The 13,911-nt window shown below is 41.0% G+C and overlaps 1 protein-coding gene across 5 annotated transcripts in view; it reads right to left on the bottom strand.

Moving 5' to 3' along the window:
* The window catches only part of SIK3 (SIK family kinase 3), a 250,357-nt gene that overhangs the window by 31,331 nt on the left and 205,115 nt on the right, over nucleotides 1-13,911 (bottom strand). For all 5 annotated transcript variants that reach the window (XM_061203636.1, XM_061203638.1, XM_061203637.1 and 2 more), the window contains exons 7-8: nucleotides 822-940; nucleotides 170-280 (exon numbers count right to left, since the gene is read on the bottom strand). In XM_061203636.1, the coding sequence (XP_061059619.1) occupies nucleotides 170-280; nucleotides 822-940 (230 nt within the window). The remainder of the gene's footprint in view (nucleotides 1-169; nucleotides 281-821; nucleotides 941-13,911) is intronic.

Genomic DNA, 13,911 nt, shown 5'->3' with positions numbered 1-13,911 from the left:
ACAGTAGAAGACCAAAGCGCCTTCTTTCCAAGGCCCAGACAGGGGCAGAGGAAGAAGAACGGGAGGAAAACAAAAAGATCCAAGTTCCCAGGAAGGAGGAATAATGGAAAAGGCAGGACAGAGGGAGTACAGCTACACCCCACCTTGTCCTCCACTCGTTTACAGATACCTGTAGTGTCCGCTCTTTGTCCAGTCCCATGTCCTCCATGGCTAAGAGGACATCCTCATTTAGGGGGTCCATCTGTCTTTCTTCCTTCAGCTGCTGGCATTCAGCTATTAACTGTAACAAAAAAAGGCAAGCTATCTAACTCCCAATTAACCATGTCAAGATGGCATATCATATATAATGAACAAGCTGTTCCATGCTGCCTAGCTTGGGATATTTTTGGCCTCAGACAAAGCCTAAGCAAGAAAGCCCTGGGTACTCAACTAGGAGCAGATAAGATCGTAAGGCCACTATTTTCCTGAGCTCCTTGGGGTACCCGGGATGGCTACAGGGGTTCAAATAAAGGAATGCTACGGGAGCCACTGGACTGAGCACACTAAGAGGAGGGAAACAACCCCGTGGGAGGAGGCTGTAGGGCCCCAAGAGCCAGGAAGGGACTCTGATTTGAGGACAAGCAGCAGGGAACTGGTATCACTGTTCTCCAACAACTCAGCTGGTTTAGGATTCCTTCTTGCTGGCTTCACTTGCTTTAGGATTACACAACAGTCTGTACCCAGGCCCGCCTTTTCAGCTCCTGGCCTGATTACAATCTCATGCAGAAGAGACTGCAGTAGCCCTAAGAGGAGTTCCCTGGGGCGAGTGGTGCCCAGCTCACCCTGTCAAAGCTGGGATCAGCGTCCCCGAGCTTCATCCACTTGTGCTTGCAGATCTGCTCCATGGAGAGGCGCTTGTTGGGGTCTAACACCAGCATGTGGCGGATCAAGTGCTCACATTCTGCAACAGACACAGAGCCTGCGTCAAGGTCGGTGAGGGAAGCACCGCTGGGGCTGAGGAACTAGAGGCAAGGTGAGCAGGCAGATTTTCAAGCTCCTGACTTCTCATTTGTTTCTCTTGCTTTGTGATCCTTACCTATGTCCTTGCTTACTCCAGGAGAGACTGGGCAAAGGCAGAAAGAGGTGGAGGAAAGAGAAATTCAAGTCTGGTAGTCTGGTTAATTAATACCTTCACTAAAAGTCAGATCAGAAAAAATCTGGGGATAATCCCCGGATTTCATTTATTTATATTATGTACGACCTCATTTAAGGCAATTAACGAAGAGTTTTGAATGTCCTTCTGAAGAGATTCAGTTATCTTACAAGGTCCTCAAAATAGTTCCTCCCTCCTCTATTCATTCCTATGTGCATACTAAGGCTTTCAGCTTAGGGTCCAAAGCACTCATCAAAACTCAAGGAATTAGATGTTCTGATGGTTCCAGGTGTGGGGAGAAAGGCACAGGCACAGGATGCCTCCCTACCACACACTGGGTCTCTGCTGGCCTTACTGATCATCTTCTCTGCGTTGTTTAAACATTCGCAGGTGCATACAACTGGGCTCTGAGCTAAAGAGATTCAGATCGAGAGATGTCTCTCGCGGGGAGCTCATGCTACAGAATATATTGCAAAAAGAATGACGGTTTCAAAATCAAGACGCCTATATTCCGATTTCAAAACCACCCTCTTATTTCTAAGTTTTCTCATCTGTAAATTGGGGGTTTTGAGGATGAAGGTGGTGATGATGATGATAGAAACAGCAGTATTAAGATACTCTTCTGAGCACTTTACACAATTATTTTTATCTCATTCAATCCTCACAGCAATCCTAGGAGGAAGGAACTATCATTCTCATTTCGGAGAGGGTAAAAATTAGGTGCAGGGAAGTCAAGAAGCTTGTCGAAGACCACATAATAGGTCAGATTTCAAACCAGACAGTCTGACTCTTTGGTTGTTGCTCTGATCCACACCCTATCTCACCCAGAACCCGCAGAACAAAGTCCAAGAGTCCTTTGACTTTCCTGAGCTCCAGCACACGGGCCTTCTTTCTAGTCTGTGTGCGTGCTTCACTCACCCCCTCCAACAGCATTTACACGCGCTGTTTTCCTCAGTCGGGACGGCCGCTCCCGAACCCTCACTTGGCTGGTTCCTTGTCATCTGGGAAAGGGCTTAAATGTCACTTTCTGAGAAAGATCTTCCCTGGCCGCCTCATCCACCTCAAGTAGGCTTCCAGTCGCTCTCTATTACATCACACTGATTTTCTTCACACTAATGACTTCTTTGTGAAATCACCTTGTTTATTTACTGCTTATCATCTATCTCCTCCCCCGCCCAGGTAAGGTCCATGTCTTTCTTATTGCTGTTTCCAGCACCAAACCTGCAATGCCAAAGATGATTATTACACCTAATAGGAGCTGAATAAACAGCTGCTGAATACGTGAATAAATAAATATGTATTGAAACTCTAGTCAAACAAGACTGTATTTGTGGAAATGCTTTTTAAAACTATAAAATTCTCTATAAGATACAAAATTGTCTGTTTCTGTTTTACTCCAGCTGTCCTGAAAATAAAACTGGCCAGTGATAATAACAATAACAATAATAAATTAAAGAGACTTTAATAAGTTAAAAGACTTTTCATATACAAGGCACTGTGCTTACCAACTCTATTTCATTTAATCTTCACAACAACCCTATGTTAGATACTGTTTTCAGCCCCATTTATAAAAGAAGAAACAATTAACGTAATCAACCACTGCAACCTAAAGGGCAGAGCTGGGACTTGAGAGCTCTGCTCTTGCACACTTTCACATGGATACAAATCATTAGGTATGTTTTTCCAGAGTAAATTCAACTCTGAAACCCCACAATTTCTGCACCGTTTGGCAAACACCATTCTGTATCACCATCGTGAAAGGAATACAAAGAGTAATTAAGACAAATTACTCTTAATTTTTAATTTATTCTAACTTTAAACGAAAATACAACAAAGCAATATATCCCTATATCAAACTGATATTACGGGAATCATCAATTTGTTCTTGCTTTATGATCAAAACTATATTCAACTGCAGTGTGGATCTCAAAGGCTGTAGTTCCTATATCCCTATAAAATAAATGCCATCTACAACATTAAGCTTTTATTAAAATTATGTCTCCGGAGTAGCAAGGCTAGATGCTACAACTGTAGCCTCTATGTAGATGATAAATATCATTGCCACACATCTTTATGGTGTGCAATTACTTGAGAGGAAAAAAGTGTTCTTGATTTAGAAAGTTACTAAAACTAAAGACCCCCGTGTAGGGAGAACGCCTGGGCCTGATTCCAAAGCTGGGAAATTATTGTTAGGCCCTCTAGATGGCACTCTACTGTTTTCTTTTGGTTTCCATATAGCATCTAGTGCATGAACGGTAGCCACATTAGTTCTGAATCAGATGACCAAGGCAGAATGATGTTTAGTTACAGGATCACTTTAAAACAGAATTTTCAAGGCATTTTATTAAAAACAACAACAACAAAAATTAACACCACTGTAATAAGTCCTGATTAGAAGATGTATCTGGTTCAATATCAGGATCTTGAAACCTCTATTAAGTCATCCTTAACCATTATTTGGTTTCAGATGCCTCGAAAAATCTCCAGAAAAATACGGACAAGAACTTATACACAAAAATTTGCGTATATTTTTAGTCCATTCAAGGAGCCCCCAGAGCCTGTCACAGATTCCCCAGGCGTCTACAGGTCCCAGGCTGAGAACTCCTTGTTGCGGTGGCAACACCTAACGGATACAAGCTCTTATCTGTGTGCCCTATATAACATCCAGCGCCCAAAGGAGCAGAAATCTAACACTCTTCATATGTTGCACAGATGGTAAAATATGACAAAATGTGGAAAGCCAGGGTATTATTATCAACTCATGTTTCCTAAGTGTCACATATAGCTCAGGAAATTATATTCAAACTAGACTGGAAAGTACCATTCTACATAAAACATGGAAAGAGGGTGAAAACAAAGGAAATAAATGCTTTCAAACCTAATAACACAATTAACCACTGGACAGTCAATTGAAATGAGTGGAAAGAAAATGGGGCCTCAGATCAAAGAGTACAAAACATCAACTTTCCCAGATGCCAAAGAGAATTCTATTTTAATGTCAAAAATGTCCCCATCGCTTGTTCCCTCTCAAAGGGCAGACCTTTGCTACTGAATAGAACTGAAGCACTTGGGGCAGTGCAGGAACCCTCGGCTCTGCGTGCGCCCGAGGGGGCTCCCTTCAGAGCTGCTCTCCTCTGCTCCTCGCAAGCGCCAAGTGGCCTCTGCAGTGAAAATCGCTGTGGCCCCGTGAAACCTGATGCCATCAGAACAGTGACTAGAGGATGCCCAGCTCAGGCCCTGCCCCGCGGCGCTGACAGGCATTTGGATGACTTTGTGGAGAGAGGGCTGCCGTATGGGCAGGGTCCTGAAACGGGAATTAAGTTCAGACTGCCATCTCAAGTTGTAATTCCATCTGAGGCTGGGTCTTAAACACCTTTTTTTCTTTTTTGACCTTGATAATAAACAGCTTTCTCTAAAAGACTGAAAGCATTCAGCCCGAAGGAGAAAAAAATAAAGGATGAAGAAGGGGAGTTAAAAACCAACTTCAAATTCACCAAAGATAGTTAATAGAAGCTCTGTCTCTAGTTTCCAAGATAGAAGAAATAAATAGAATAGCTTAAGAAAGAAGTTCCTGACTAAAACTTTGAAAACATGTCCCCCAAAGACAGGGTAAAGGTCATGAGGCTGATTTATCTTGGAGAAGAGAAGGTGTAGGCAGGAAGGGGCACACTGGGTGTTCTTCAAGTATCTGAAACATATTTATACAGAAGACAATGTGCATTTATATTTTGCTGCTCCAGGGCCCTGAATTTGGAATAATTAGAAGTAACAAGTTCAATTTAGGAGAAATCTTTCTGATTATTAGAGTTGATCCGAAGTACTTGATCAAGGTCCTAGGGATCTATGGAAGGGTCCCTTAGGGAAGTGAGGGGGGCAGTCAAGTAGGCAGGGCCATACCTGGAGCACAGCTAATTTTATTTATTTTATACATTAGTATTCTGAGTAAGGTTTCATTTAGAAAATTAAGTCCAGGGACTTCCCTGGTGGCACAGTGGTTAAGAATCCACCTGCCAGGGGTGGTGGTGTGATGAATTGGGCGATTGGGATTGACATGTATACACTGATGTGTATAAAACTGATGACTAATAAGAACCTGCTGTATAAAAAAATAAATTAAATAAAATTAAAAAATTAAAAAAAAAAAAAAAGAATCCGCCTGCCAATGCAGTGGACATGGGTTCGAGCCCTGGTCCAGGAAGATCCCACATGCCACGGAGCAACTAAGCCCGTGCACCACAACTACTGAGCCTGCGCTCTAGAGCCCGTGCGCCACAACTACTGAGCCCGCATGCCACAACTACTGAAGCCCATGCACCTAGAGCCCGTGTTCTGCAACAAGAGAAGCCACCGCAATGAGAAGCCCACGCACCGCAATGAAGAGTAGCCCCGCTCGCCGCAACTAGAGAAAGCCCGTGCACAGCAACGAAGACCCAACGCAGCCAAAAATAAATAAATAAATAAATTTATTGAAAAAATAAAATAAAGAACCCCCCCTTTAAAATAAAAAAAAAAAGAAAGAAAATTAAGTCCAGAAGCAACTGAATAGGATGAACTCTTTGGTCTCCTCCAACTCCAAAAACCATGTAACTATGAAAAGGGAACAATTTGACCTGAAATAGTATCCTTATTGTCATGAGAAATGTCTAATCAGAGGCTGGCATTTGAGATGTCGTTAGAAGGGCCCCCAGTATTAGGTGTGAAGAAGACTTGGGATCCTTGAACATCTCACTGAGCTCTGTGTCCCCAGGGCCCACATAGCACACAGTATGTAACAGGTTCTCAGTAATGCCAGTTGAAAGAAACACGGGACTAGGTGACTGCTACAATTCCTTCTTACAACTTTAATAATCTGATTCCAAGAACCCACAATAGAATAGGCATTCTCCATGCTTCAAGCTAGAAAAAGCAGCCAACTATCATTTTACAGAAGATTAAGATGTGGCACTGTTTGGGGGCAAAAGCCTGGATCAGATTATTTCCAAGGCCTCCCCTTGCAGCTTTAAAGTTCTCTGTCTCATTCACACAGAGGGTACTTACTCACTGATCTTTTCTGAGGCTGCTTAGAATAATATGTAAATCAGATTACCACGTGAGGAGACGTCTGCATGTGGCCTAGCCATAGTGTCTAGGTTATGGTACAACAAACCAAAACAGCTCTTGGCAGATAAATCTTCTCCATAAACCCTGTGGATGTGTCTGAAAGTATTAAAATGTATCCATAGCCTCTTAAGAGAGTGAAGGTGAGAGAAAGAAAAGAGTGGAAAACACATGGAAGGAGGAAATGAAAGATTAATAGAGCAATTCATTCAAAAATATTATTTAATAATAATTACTAACATTTACTGAGCACTGTATAAGAGCTAGGCAGAGTGCTAATTAAAATAAATTAACCCTTTAAGTTAATTTAAGCATTTAATTCACACACTAATCCTTATTAGTATTATAAATATTTCACAAGTAAAGAAATTAACAATCAAGTAAGTTAAGAAACTTGACCAGATAATAAGAGGCAAAACCAGGATACAAATTCTGGTCAGTGTTATGCCAAAGCCAGAGTTTTTAACCCATATAATACCTAAATTAATTGTTGATGTATTAGGTAGCAGCTAGAGTATCTTTATAAAAACATATCAAATCAATTTCACTCCTCTTCCAACAGATCAAATGCCATGTAGTCACCACAGGTTCTATCACGATAGAGTCACCTATAAGCCAAGTTCATAGAAAGTGGGCTAGGTGATAGCTTCATTGTCAGAAGGCTATGCACAGCTGGAAAACAGTGTTACGGGGAATGGCAAGTTGCATTAAGGTGAACTGAGAAGGCGGGGACATGATGGGGAGGCTGAAGTGCGCTACAGAAGAGTGAGCTTGGTTTATATACTTCGGTTGTTGCGTGGTGACGGGGACTGGGATGGAAGGCTGGCAACGACAGGCTTCCCCAGTCAAGGGAACACAGGTAGAAGAGGCAGGCAAAACTTCAGGGACTGGCCCTCAGCGTCTGCAGGCTGATCCCATGATGCAGGAAACGCCAACTGTCCCTTAAGCCCTTCAAGTGTGGCCAAAGTACGGGACATGCAAAGCAACCATGTTCAGCTCTGTGGGCAGAGGAGTGGTCTGAAAGGAACTGAGTCACAGATTCTTTCTGACCACATAAAACTGCTTGGAGCTGGGGGAACAGAAGACATCTGTGTGCCAGGAGGCATGGGAAGAACGCGAGGAAGAAGCAGTCACCCAGGCAAGTCATGCTTCTTACAGGTCCTTGGAAGAGGGTATGGTGTGGTTTCTCACGGCCTCTTTCCAGTCAATACTAGGTGTGTTCAAAGGTAATGCCAAAACATGTAGCCAAAGAGCTCTTTATTTTCAATAACTTTAACAAACTTCTTAATAAGGTTTAATTCTCCTGAGCAATTCGAATTTCAAAGAGAGCACTATTTTTCTCAAATCTCAAAAATCCAAAAAAGAAACAAAAATAAATTGGCTAAAATGTCTGTTTCCCTGAAAAATGAATTAACTTCATTTTTTTTCTAAAAAAAAGTTACATGGCACTAAAGTCTTAACACTTTTCAGAACAAGAATACCATGTGAAATACTGTCTGATCCTGCTATCCACTTTGGCCAGCTCAGGTACCAGTCTGGGGGAGAACTGACACTATTACAGCAGACAAACAGAACAAGACTGATGACAATCTCTGGATGGAGCACCATGGCTTTGATAAGAATCTGTGTTCTGGACTTACAAATGTTTGTGACTCAGAGCTCCTCTTTAATGTTATCTGCCTTTTCCAAAAGAAAAAAAAGAAAAGAAGAAGTCTGTCATAATGTCCTGATCCTGTCATAATCATGGCTAAAAGAGTGTGCTATCTTGCAATGTCATGATCGCTACAGAAATAATTAAAAAGAAGATCAATAAGAAATCATAGGTGTTTTTGCCAAGATACCTTCTTTTGGTATGAAGATGGCCGGAGTTAGGAATCCTCACCCTGCTTGTGGACTAAGTCCTAGAAATGATACTTTTTAACATGCCCAAGGAAACCCTGTACATTGTCAGCTGTCAGCTAAGGTCAAATCTGTCTTACATAGCAACTATTTTAAAATCTAAACAAAGTAGACAAATGGTCTTAAAATATGACATTTCTATGTATAAAGAACATACACTGAATGCACTGTCATATACCTGCATTGAGAGATCGCATAAATGTTAAGTACAATCATACAAAATACAGGGTTTTTGTTGTTGTTACAATGAAATTTTGTTATACTGGATGTTGCTAGAACAATGGTGCTGTAGGTATTGGAAGATTTTTACTCTATAGAAATTAATTTTGATACTTTACTGTTACAATAGAAATGCATAAACATTTCTAACTTGTATTTCTAACTTTAAAGTGATAGTCAATACCTCAGTTTTACACAGTGAAAGAAAATACACAATCTTGGAACTAACTCTAATGGAACTTAATCTGTAATAACGTTGGTTGTGATAAGATTTGACTCATAATAAACAAGCACTGAGATCAGCTCCTCTAAAAGAAGTGACACTGAGGAAAAAAATGTCTTGTTTTGAAGCCATTTGCTTTTAGTTCTTTCGGGGAAAGAAAAATGGAGTCCCAGTACCAAAGCATTCCATAAAATTCCTACAAGGATAGCCCAACAGCAAGAGATCAGACAAGGAAGTGGAGAGTGATTTAAATACAAATTCTACCACCACTGGTTTCTGCAAATTATTATCAGAATGTTCTGGAATAGAAATAAAGTTCCTTACAACCAAATCCTGTGAGACACTTTCTATGGTTGAACAGAGGCCAAAGGGAGATGGCTTGGCACAATTTAGCAAATAATGATGGCGCAGATAAGAAAAGCTTCTATTAGGAATCCATAAAGTTAGGCTGAGAGGCTAAAACTTCCATTTTAACAGTTTATCAACCTGAGATAGACTAAGGAGAAAACAAGTGTTTGACCCATAGGTATCCATTTATTAGAAAACTAACATCTATTTCTTGAACTTTGTTTATTTTCAAGGTGGCTGTGATCTTGACAGAATTAAGATTTAGAAATTAGGAGACGTTGGCTTAAAGGCTGGGGATGACCACATTTACCTGCAGCCTTGACCCTGAAAAGCCCCTGACGTGCCACACTGTTATACTAGAGACTGTCCAATTTGCAGTTCACATTTTTTAAGTAAAAATTTGTCACTTACACTACCTTATTATTCAAATATATTTTAAGTCCTAACAGCAATCATTATAGTGGAAGAAAACTCTGGTTCAGTTTTACATCAGAGTCCAATACATAGTCCTTGATACTAACACTTCTTTCCAAAAATAATCCAGATGCAGATGGGCAAAGATATCCATTCCAGGACTCTCTGGATACTTGGAATAACCTGTGAGATATGTACTCACTGAGAATTAAAGTATAATCGAAGACAGTTAGGTGGCTTCTGAAGCCAGAGTGCACGGGCTCAAATCTCAGCTCCGCCACTTCCCAGCTGTGTGATTCTGGGTGTGTTACTTATCCTTACCATGCCTCAACTGTCTTGTCTATCAAATGACAATAGCAGCCTACCTCATAGGGTTGTTTTAAATATTAAATAGGTTAATGCAACAGTGTCTGGTCCCAAGAAAGTGTTCAATGGATGTTAGCTACTATTCAAATCTCTGGAGTCCTTCCATCTAGAACTTCTTCCCTTACTCTATTTTCCTCTATAGGGTTGCTAACGCTAGGAGACAGTGTGCTTGAAACGGGTAGTAAGAGATAGGGCAGTACCCATATTTACCCCCTGGTTTTCTATCATATTAGGTAAAATCACGGCAGAGCTGGTCAGGGGAGGCTTGCTTAACTCTGAGGTAGCCCTAGCCTCGTTCCTGACATCATGTGGATTTCTGCACTCACTAACACGAAAGCACGAAACAGGTTGTCTCCCTAGTGGCTGAGTATACCTTAAAAAAGTATGCGAGAACTGCTTTGAGGACTCTGCGCTCCTTAGTATACGGAGACTGATGGGCGAGTTACTTTAATCTCCTGTCCCAATCCCGCTTGCTGTGTGGTTCTTGATGAGTAAGCCAATCAGGGCAGAATTGTTCGCATCTAAGTAGAAGCTTTTTGGCAGTAGCTGCATGGTAGTCTCCACCAGAAGCATAATGTAAGCCCAGGTCTTGCATTCCCAGGGATAAAATGCTTATGCAGTATTACAATTAATTAAGTCACAATGAAGTCTAATCAATAAAGACTCAAAAATATTGTCCACAAGAGAGCTCTATATACATGTCTCAATGCATTTCGTTCACTGTAAATTAATTTTCCTTCAGCTAAATATTGGGCTGGCCAAAAAGTTCGTTCGGGTTTTTCTGTAAGCTGTTACCGAAAAACCCAAACGAACTTTTTGGCCAACCCAATAAATGACTGATCTTACTATATCTGCTAGCAGGTGATATAAGTGGTGAATAAGACAAACTAGGCTTTAAGAAGTAGGCCTCTGATGGTTTTTAAAAATATACTGGTAGTGACTGAGCTTGGTGCTCAAAAACTTTACGTTGTTGGCTTCCGTCAGTGGGACCGGAACTCAGAGAAAGCGACTGCTAACATATGTGGCCACGTCAGGTCTCACCTTCTGCAGAAACTCAAAAAAACAGCAAGGTTCAACTTTGAATCCTTTTACAATTTAGGCTCAGGGTTTTACCCTAACTGCTCTCTGGGATGCTCTGAGAAGTTTAATCCAGAAACACTTGCCTAGACCAAATGTATTATACTTGAGACATTGAAAGCCAACCCTATCGTAGATCAAACCCTTTTAAAAACTAGAAATCACTCGACCTGGTCATTTACATAATAATGTATATAACAAAAGTACGTAAAACCAATTAATAATTCAGATCATCAGTGAGTTACCTATCACTTTAATAATAAAATGCAAGAGTCTGATGGAAGAGTCTATAGGTAAGTGATGATTCAGTTTTTCATTAAAAAAAATTTACTGAATATTTACGCCATACCAGTTGCTCTTAAGGCTTATGGGAGGGTGATGATGTGTGTGTGAAACACAGTTCTGATATAAAGGAGTTTGCATTCTAGGGAAGAGGAGAGGAAGACACATACATAGCTATTGAACTAGGTCGTATAATATCGATCCCCCTTGAATAAATCCTCTTAAATTTATACCACTGTCATTGCAACTTGAAAGTATGTCTTTAGCATATCTCGGGATGTCCACGAAGGGAAGGTTGTATCAAACAAACAAGACTAGGCCTAGAAATATCCACTAATTGGGAGGACACTTCATTCCACACATTACTGACAATAAAGAGATGCTTAGAATTCTTTAACTGTATCCATTTGTGTAGCATGGCCTCCCACACAGAGCTGTAGATGCTCTGGAATTCAACTTGGCTAGAAGCTGGACCATGAGGCCTTCCCCACTCGGCCACCCAAATGCTCATTTGAAAAACGACACCAGCTCTGCTGGAGTTTCTGGATCCTTCTGGCAGAAAAATGGATAAACTCAGTTCAAGTCTATGACAACAGCCTGAGAAAAAAAGGATCTTGTGTTTTAGGACTTCCCTCAACTCCATTATTATCTGTAGCACAGTAATGGCTGACCTGACAGGCTGGAAAGCGGCTGGCTCCAGCCTCCATATAAAGAATGAACTGTAGGTCTAACGAGGTGCAATTATGCCTAGAAACTAGAGGTGTAATCAGCAAAAAGACTCAGGGACAGACTCTAGGTTTCCTTTACGTGAACTCGAAACTTTCTGGTACTTGAAGGAGGTCTAAGCTGAGAGAAGTCTAAACCATCTTATGCATTCATTTTCTCCCATGCCTTTATCCTTCTGACAGCAGTCTCGAAGGGCCTTGGGATTCAGGCCTATGCTGGTAGGCAAGGCCGAGCACACGTATGTCCCTGAGGGCAGAGAGATCACACTAGTAACACAGCAACCGTCTACTCACTTCCTAGATTGGGTTGTTTGTCATTTCCTGTACTTAATCTTACAAAAAATGTTATTCCTACTTAGGGAATCACTTGTCCAGGATTAAAAAGTGACCACATTTAGGATAATTATGTTGGCGTTCTATGAGTCTTTAAACTTCCGTGTTAACGTATATCATGTTACAAATATTAGCTCTTTCTAAGTAGGTAAAATGTTCCATGGTTTATTTCTAAGCACTAAGACACAATGTGGCTGACAGCATGGTTAGCTATTTCACCAGCATCCACTATCGGAAGCCAGCGCTGGTAAGGCTTGAGTAAAAATCTTTTGCCATGATGTGGAGGTGGAGGGGAGAACGGATCCAAGTTGCTCACAGGAAACACTGTGGACACTGGAAAAGCAGAGGAAGTGGTTTGTTTACACTGCCCTTTCTTTGCAGCGGTGTGGTATAGTGGAGCAGACACTGAATTTGAGTACTAACTTGGTCACTTATTACCTGTGTGGCTTTAGGCATGTCAACTAATTTCTTTAAACTTCAGCTTCTTAAATTTCATTGGCAAAATGATAAATGTTAGTGTCAATACCAATTCCAGAGTACAATTACATAGCTCAAATTAGATCAAGTATAGGAAATACTTTGTAAACTTGAAAGCCCTAAAGAAATGTAAGTTACCGTTATTGATATTATTATTTGAATTATTTGGTAGTGAGCACTGTAACAAATCTATGCATGCATGCATTCATTCATTCAACAAATACTTAGTGAGTGCCTACCAGGACCCATGCACTGTCCTAAGCCATGGGAATACAGCAGTGAACAAAAACAAAATCGTATTACAGTCAAGAGGCAGTGGGGATGAGGGGTGGGGACACAGTAAACAAATAATGTCAGGTAGTGGTAAGTGCCATGAAAAACCGTGAAGCAGAGTTATGGAACGAGAATGACGGGGGTATCGGGAGAGGCCTCTCTGGGGGGACATTTAAGCAGAAACCTCAAGTTAGGTGAGGAAGCCATGTTATCTGAGGAAACAGGAATGCGTGCACTTGGAAAGTCTGAGAAACAGCAAGGACGCCTCTGTAACTGGAGCTCGGGGCCTAAAGGGAAGAGAAGCAGGAAATGAGATTAAAGAGAGGGGCCAACCACAGCGTGCCTTGTAGGCCATAATAATAATGACTTTTGGAATTGTTTTCTAAGTGTAAATGAAAGCGACTGGAGGGTTTTAAGCAGGATCCTATTTACCATCTACATACTGTTTACTAAATCCTACTACATGCCAGATACTCTGCTAGGCTAGAGACAACTGTGAAAAAAACCCCACATTTTGTCTTTACTTTCTCTAAGCTCACAGTCTGGTATGGAAGATATATAACGAAAGAAACAATTACAATGAAATGTTTGGGAAGTCCTATGATAAAAGAAAAACTGGTAGAAATTATCTAGATTCTTATTTTTATCACATCTAATTTCTTGCTCTAGAATACAGGAGTGGGTGGCATGGGGTAGGGTAGGGGGAGGAAGAAGTACCCCAGGCAGAGGGAGTTGCTCCAGAGAGTATCACTCGTTCAGGGAACCAGAAGGAAATTAGGGCGACTAGATGTAGAATGGGATCAGGGGCTGCAGAGATAGGCACGAGCCAGGTCACAGAAGTATTACTATGTCACTGTTTTTCAAAAAGCAGTCATGAGATCAATTCAGTAAGTTATAATTAGCATTTTTAATGTAATAGAATAAAATGTATTAGAGTGCACTGTACCTAGTAAAGACAAGTTTTGCTTTTTAAAAAAAACTTTTGTTCAATTGTATGTATATATGTATTTTCTAGGTCACTGTATAAAATGTATCTTTTACTATGG

The sequence above is a fragment of the Eubalaena glacialis genome, chromosome 10 (assembly GCF_028564815.1).
Source record: "Eubalaena glacialis isolate mEubGla1 chromosome 10, mEubGla1.1.hap2.+ XY, whole genome shotgun sequence".
Taxonomy (NCBI): Eukaryota; Metazoa; Chordata; class Mammalia; order Artiodactyla; family Balaenidae; genus Eubalaena; species Eubalaena glacialis.
Note: the sequence above shows the minus strand (reverse complement) of the source record. Positions and strands in the feature narration are given on the sequence as shown.